At 49.2% G+C, this 7,551-nt stretch overlaps 1 protein-coding gene across 1 annotated transcript; it reads left to right on the top strand.

The window, feature by feature from the left end:
* The first annotated feature begins 5,528 nt into the window (after positions 1-5,528).
* Positions 5,529-7,242, top strand: LOC111071790 (cytosolic non-specific dipeptidase-like). Its single transcript, XM_022363306.2, has one exon. The coding sequence runs from the start codon at positions 5,604-5,606 to the stop codon at positions 7,134-7,136; it is 1,533 nt and encodes a 510-aa protein (XP_022218998.2). The 5' UTR covers positions 5,529-5,603; the 3' UTR covers positions 7,137-7,242.
* The last annotated feature ends 309 nt before the right edge of the window (positions 7,243-7,551 follow it).

Below are 7,551 nucleotides of genomic sequence, written 5' to 3'. Positions count from 1 at the left end.
GCCTCAACTTTGACTTGTTTTCACGCCATTGTGATCATGTTGGTGACTCGTGCGCTTAATTTCAACAATTTGTATATGAAATGCAATGAGTTTCTAACCCCAGCTCCAGCTCCAGCCCAAACTCCAGCTCCAACTCTGCATTAGCTATGAGGCCTCTGTCATTGATTGATTGGGAATTGGTTATGGAGTTTCGAAAAAGCTTTTCACTCAACTCTTGTTGGTTTGTAAAACGACGTCTTGTTGGCTGTGGGGGCTGTGGCTGTGGCTGGGGCTGTGGCTGTGGCTGGTGCTGCCAGACCATGGGGTTAGACATTACGTAAATCCATTTCTTGGTAAATGATGCTGACAAGGCATTTGATTAACACGATTAATTGCTGATAAAAATGTCTGACAGTTTGTTTTCTTCTCGAATATTTATGGCCCACTACTGGCGATACGCCCCAGGATCGGAAAAATATTAATATACCATATAAATATTAATTGAAAAAATCTCATACTCCACTCTCTGCCAATCTCCCCTTCGCTCTCTCTTTCTCTCTCTGCTGCGTTTCAATTTGTTATGAAAAATGCATTTCTCATCCAGGCTTCCGCATAAATTCATCAGTGGCACTGCTCTGTGCTTCTGTCCAGTGGCTGTGCTGTGGCCGTGGCGCCAGCTGGTTGCCCCATCAGTATCATCAGGCAGCATCAGGAGCCGCTGCGTATCAGCCGCCACCCATCGACTACTGTGCAGCGGACATCCCGTGGCGGCCACCCAGGATCGGGGCCGAGGTCCAGGAGAGATCCCCAGCCCCAGCCCCAACCAACGGCCAGACCGCATCAAACGGTGGCAGGCAGTAGCTGTCAACTGTCGCACACGACTTGTCCTTGTCAGTCAATGGACTGGCGTCCGCCTGCTGGCATGGGGCACGAGGCATGAGGCACACTGCACGGCGCTTTGAGCATTTTCTATATTAAACTTTCACATTTTTTGACATTCGGTGGGTGGGGGGAGGGCTGCAATTGGTATGCAAATTGACATTGGCGATGGAGCGGCACCAATTTTGCATGCAAACTTCTTTAAGGCACACGAAAATAGACCAAGGATGGTTATAAGGGATTAAGGCAGAGAAGAAGCCCAAAGAAAATGCGCTTAAATATACGATTCTTTAGAGATTGATTGAAAGCAAACGTAAATGGTAAATCTGTCTTGTTTTGCTGTGAAATATATCCAAAAATAATCATAATCCCCCACCAACACTCACATTTGTAACCTTAACAACCAGAGAAAATCCAAAATAATTTCATGCAAACCCGAAACGAATATTTTCTTCATAATTATTTGTTAAAAAAGAAGAAACACCGGAGAGGCAGAGTGAAAGAGAACCGAGAGAAATGCATCATCCCCCCCACACGGGATAATACGATTCCAAGTGAAAAGCGAGCAAAAACCGATCTTCCGCTTAACGTGTGCAGTCACAGATACTTATGCTGAGAGATACAGCCAACAGCCAACAGCCAGACACATGTGGCATCGGTTTACATGAAATGCGTGCAGCGGTTAAAAATTGGGCAGAAAGCGTGCTTAATTGTGGAAGAAAGTTCCATTTCCGAGACGTACACAGGGATAAATTAGATGAAACGAGATGAGACTGGGACTGAGACTGAGACCCGATCTCAGGCCTTGGAGAAGCATTAAAAATCGGTTGGGAATGAGACAGGACACGCCCACTGCCAGGCACACGGAGTGGCAAGTGCAAGTGCAGGAGGCGTGAAGTAAAAAAGTGTGAAAAACCACACACTCGAACCCTCAGTCATCCATCAGACGGGGACGCTATGGTAATCCCATTTCCAGGATGCGACCCAGGGCAGGGGGGATAGGTAATTTTAGTAAAATTAATTACATGCCCCGGGATGAGAGGGAATTTTCCTCGACTTGCCGCTTCATTGGCAGCCAAAACAGGAAAGCTGATCCGCGGTCTGGTTGCGTTATCTATAACGGACCAACTTCTGTCATGATCAATGAGGATTGGAACGGCAATTGCGATAAGCCTCTCGTTTCAGCCATTTTTTCTAGAGTCTACAGTCGACAGCCTCTCTTCTTTTTTGTGTGTTGCTGTGGGCGTTGCTTTAGCTCCATCATTGGCACTGATTCGTTCAGCCAAAAAAAGATACCAACTGTTTTGCCAACTCGTTTGGGGACCAGAACTGGTTTGCACTCTTCGGGTGTCTTCTTCGAGGCTGCCTTGTTTGGGATCAGCAACAGCAACAGCATCAGCATCAGCAGCTCTTTAGCGCTCGTTCCCAAAGCCAAAGTGTTGGACCAGACCAGACCTCCCCTCGGTCGGGTACCAAAACCAGATCAGGCCCACACCCGACTCGACCCGATCCGACCAGTATGTACTTGTCATGTAGTTGCTTTGTTGGGGCCTGCGACTGGGCCTTTTGAGTGGATCTTTTATGGCTCTGCCCACTTTGGAGGGCCGGTTTCTGCCATCCGAGTGCTTTTGTCTCTGAGTGTTTTTGTGGAGGTGGATCGAGGGGGTTGTGATCCACCGACGGGTTTACACTAACAATTGAGCTTGCCTCTTGAATAGCAAGTAATCCCAACTATAACTCAGACTTAGATCCAACTAAACGCACTCCAAATCACCATTTAAATTCAATTTGAATCAAATTTTTATCCAAATTGACACTCATGAGTTGGCGAGCATTTAGAATGTCTGCTAGAGACCTGTAATTTGCCATGTAAAATCGATAATCATTCACAGCATTTTGTGTAAAGTTTTGCCGTGGCGCCGCCCACATAGGCCACAGCAGACGTGCCACAGCATCCATATACCATACCATCTACCATCTACCATCTACCTGGGCGTGCCACAGTCGTGGGGCTGTAAAATTGTAAACAAAATGATTAGCCATAAAATTATCATAATGCCGCTTGAAATGCGCCAACAACATGTTGTCAACGGCATCGAGCTTTGCCCCGAGAATCCATCCCTCCATCCCACCATCCATCCATCCATTCATTCATTTCCAATATATTCGTAACCAACTTTGAGGCTCGCAAATTTGGCCGCTGGCATTGTCGGGTCTCCCATCAAAATGTCTATAAATTTGTTTGGCCCACACACTGGCCCGAGACTTTTGTAGCGCCAAAGCTGAAATAAAATTTCAATTTCTGTCTGCAATTATGAGCAAACAGCAGAAGCAGCAAAAATCCAAAAAATTTACATGCAAATCGGATTTTGAGAGTTTTTCGGACCGCACTTCGATCTGCGCTACGCTACGCTGAACGAAAAAAATGCTCAACACTTTGGCCGGCAAAGTGCTTGCCGCATGCAACATCAAAGTGGAAATTAAATGCGCGGTAATTTGGCAAAAGGCTCAAAGGATGCCGGCCGATGGCCCCTCGCCTTTTCCAAGTTGCCGCCAAACGTGTACAGGTTTTTGCCTCTTTTGCTCTTCTGCCACAAATTCTGTGATTACTGATTGAAGTGCGGATGGGGCTGAAGATGCAGTTGGAGTTCTTTGGTAAATTTAAATTGTGCCCCAGAACTTTGATTTGATAACTCTGTTTTACACATCAGCATGGCTGTGCTGCTCAGGCTGGAGGGGACAGAATGGACGGCTATTTATCGGCTGCTTGAATGTCAATATGTAAGTGCCAGTGTCTGCTTAATGTGGTTAGTTTCGTGATGCTTAGAGTCCCCCCCCAATGATTACAGATCGGAATGGAATGTCGCCTCTAAGTTAACCGCTTTTAATTACCAACATCAATAAGTACTACTCGTAGAGTGTCCATCCCTGGACTTGGATGAGCACTTGGCATGCAACATGGACATTTCACCAATAAAAGCGCTAATACATAACTTTTGTGCAGTGCCTTCCATGTCCAGCCCAGAGGCAAATCAAGCATGGCATACTCCATGCTCTCATAATCTTCCATGTCCCTGTCCCTGCCCCCGTTCCCTCCCCAGCGGCTGACAGGTGGGTTCTGCGAGTGGTACCAGCAGATAAAGCTCGTTACAAAGAGAGGGCAGAGCCTTGAGCGAGGACTCCCCGAGGTGTGAAATCGTCTTGTCATTTGCCGTAAGTGAGCAGCAGGAATTCCTACTAAGTGGCGACCCCAGTCGACACAGTGGTTCAGGAATTTATAAAAAGAGTTTATACAATAAAAGAGCCATAATTTGCACTGATTTGTGGCCCAGTTTTCTTCACTACGGCACCCCCAACATATTTATTATAATCGCAATATAATATATCTCCCATTTAATCGTTTTATTTGCACAAGTGCTCAACCGAACCGGTTCGCTCTGCTGCATTTTTATGCAAATAGAAAGATTGGCTTAGCTAACTTGTACGCAATTGTACCTACAATATAATTTATTATCCAGCAGCTGTATTTATTAGAGTTTTTTATGTAGGAATCATAAGAGTTTCTGTTCCAATTAACATTAAATGGTTGTCTTCGTGTCGGTACAAATTATTCACAGTAGTACGCACTGCCCCTGAACTAGCGCAATTGTAGAGAAAAGCACACCACTGTGCGGGCTGCCTGCACCACCAAGTAATCAAGAACAACTTGGACTCTGTGGGGCAGAAACCCAGTCAGTTGTCATGGGCCCAGAACAGAAACACAAACAGAAACACAAACAGAACAGAAATGGGCAGAGGGATAGTCAGGGCAACTAAGAAGCGCATGAGGCAAGTCCTGTTGCGACTTGCAACATTTTTATGATGATTTAGCATTCGCCTGCGGAGACAGCGTCGCGACTGCTGTTGCTGCTGTTGCTGCCGTGGAGCGATCTCCTCTCTATATAGCCATAAAATCGTGTGACATATCCGCAATTTTTCAAGCCACTCGCGCATGCGTTCAAGTGTCGAAGTCGGGCTTAACGGCGCTCCCCCGCTGGGAGTTGCAGTTGAAGCTGGAGCCACTCCACTCCACTCCACCACAGAGCATTCTCCATTCTCCAGTTGCCGTTCGCTGGAAAAGTGTCAAAGCAATTTGTTGAAGCAGCCGTGAATTTGTGTGGGCGGCCGATTCGCAGAACGAACGACCCGAACCCCCAGCCGTCAGAACGCCAGAATGCCCCTGAAACTAGCGACGACAAAAGCTTTCAATAGTCCGTTGGTGTCCGTTGGTGTCCGTTGGTTGAGGGGCAATTGTTTTCCACCGATCCGATAACCATCGATGCAGAGCGACGGCAGCGGCGACCCACGCCAATAATTTGAATTTGGCTATGTGAATTTGTTTCGGGCCACAAGCAACTAATTGCCGGCGATAATCCCCGCTCGATTCTCTTTTATTTTTGGCAAACTGCTGACAAATTATTTATGATATAATTTTAAATTCGAATTTTCGGCTACGCAAATTACCATTGCCATTCTCTCTGTCTATCCTATCCGAATGCGATAATGAATTATGTGATTTATTTATTTGATTTAATTATTTTCAGTACGGCTGACTGCCCCTGCCCCAGCCCCGTACGACCTTCGACAGTATTCACCATGGGACCTATCCGTGTGCTCGAATTGAGTTATTTGTAGGAGTATCTGTACCTATATTACAGACCAAAATTCGTTTGTGATTTCCATCAAAAATAATATTTACCATAAAAATGTCAAAATTTAACTTTAACGTGGTAGACGCAAGCGCATACGAAGCGTTACATAAGTCCGTCTCCTTTGGGCCCAACTCGCCGCTGAAGCGCCTCTTCCAGATGGTTGTGATCAAGCGCGAGTGCTACGTGAACGATCTGTGGGAGCTGGTGGGCCACGAGACCGTTTCCACCAGGGACGAGAAGCGCGAGGACATCAGAAAGTCCATCGACTGGTTGCTGAAGCGACTGGCAGCTCTCGATGTGGTGGCCTTTGGGGAGCATCTGGGAATGCAGATGACAGAGGCATACCAGACCATCCGCATGCCCAGGGTAATCATCGGAGTGCTCGTGCATAGTCCCAAAAAGCCGACCATTCTGGTGTACGGCAACCTGGACGTGGAGGAGGCTCTCCTTGAGGATGGCTGGGGCACAGATCCCTTTGTGATGACGGAGATCGGCGAGTATCTGTACGGGCGGGGCGTGGCCCTGGACAAGGGACCGCTCTTGTGCTGGCTGAATGCCATTCAGGCGTACAGGGACGCAGGGGTGCGGCTACCCGTTAACCTCGTGTTCGTCATCGAGAGCATGGCCCACTGCGGCAGCCTGGGCCTCGAGACGGTGCTCAAGGAGCGGATCAGCTTCTTCCGCAACGTCTCCTGCGTGGCGATGGCCACACGCCGCTGGCAGAGCGCCGTAACCCCGGGAGTTATATACGGATCGAGGGGCATGATCTACTACCACCTGGAGGTGCAGTGCTGCAACCGCGACCTCAGCAGCTTCGAGCACGGCGGCACCCTCTTCGAGGCCCTGCCGGATCTCTTCTTCCTGCTCAGCTCTCTGGCAGATCCCCAGATGAACATCCTCATCGACGGGGCCATGCACGCCTACCCCGTCGACCTCAATGCCGTGCGCTGTGCGGACTTCAACTACGCTGAATTTGGGGAGAACTTGAAGGTGCCCCGCCTGCCCAACCGCAGAAGGAAGCATGTGGCCCTCGCCAGTAACTGGGCCATGCCCCATCTCTCGATACATGGCATCGAGGGGGCCAACTCCGAGGCAGATGTCCGGTTTGTGATACCCCACAAGGTGATTGGCAAGTTCTCCATTTCGCTGGCGCCCAACCAGAGGCCGGAGGACGTCACGAAGGCCCTGCAGAAGCACCTGGGAACGGTCTGGTTGGAGCGGGCATCGCCCAACAAGATGATGCTATGCGAGAAGTTCGTTGTTCCCTCCTGGAGTGGACGCTGCGACAGCCCAGAGTACCTCGCGGCCACTCGGGCCATGAGTAAAACCTACAACGTCAAGCCCAACTTTATACGGGATGGCGGCTCTCTGCTGGCTCCCTCAATCTTCCAGAGGGTGCTCGACAAGAACGTGGTGGTGCTGCCCATTGCGGAGCACGACATCGGCGGGTGTCCGGTGAACGAACGCATCTCGGTGGACAACTACATCAAGGGCTCCCAGATGTTGGCCGCCTTCATGTGGGAATATGGCCAGGAGAGCACCGAGGGCAGTGATGCTGTCCATGGCATGTGTATGCCAAATGCCTGAGACGGCTAAGCGGCTCAGCGGTTCAGCGGCTCAGCGGCGACTCCTTTGTTCTATGCCGTCAACACTAAATACTCACGTCAGCCAATAAATCCACTTCGGTTCGCAATCGGGGGATCTCTGGCTGAGGTCGGGCTCTGCTGTGGCCCCTTCTCGCACAGCTTCCAAATGGGTTAACCTGGAGCTGGAGCTGGAGCAGGAGCCGGACCTGGCCAAAAGCCGGTTTCCCTTTAGGTGTCAAAAGCAATAAAACGCCGGCCTGTAATCAACGCGATCCTAAATAGGTGTACAAATTACACCAAAGTCCTTAATTATAGCGAAACCGCCATCGTATCGTCCAAGCTCCACTCCACTCCACTCCACTGTGGTGCGTCCCAGACGCTTAACCACAAAACGCCATCGTGATCATCTTGGCTCT

The sequence above is a fragment of the Drosophila obscura genome, unplaced genomic scaffold (assembly GCF_018151105.1).
Source record: "Drosophila obscura isolate BZ-5 IFL unplaced genomic scaffold, ASM1815110v1 contig_14, whole genome shotgun sequence".
NCBI classification, from domain to species: Eukaryota; Metazoa; Arthropoda; class Insecta; order Diptera; family Drosophilidae; genus Drosophila; species Drosophila obscura.
This window is presented reverse-complemented; position numbering and strand designations above follow the sequence as displayed.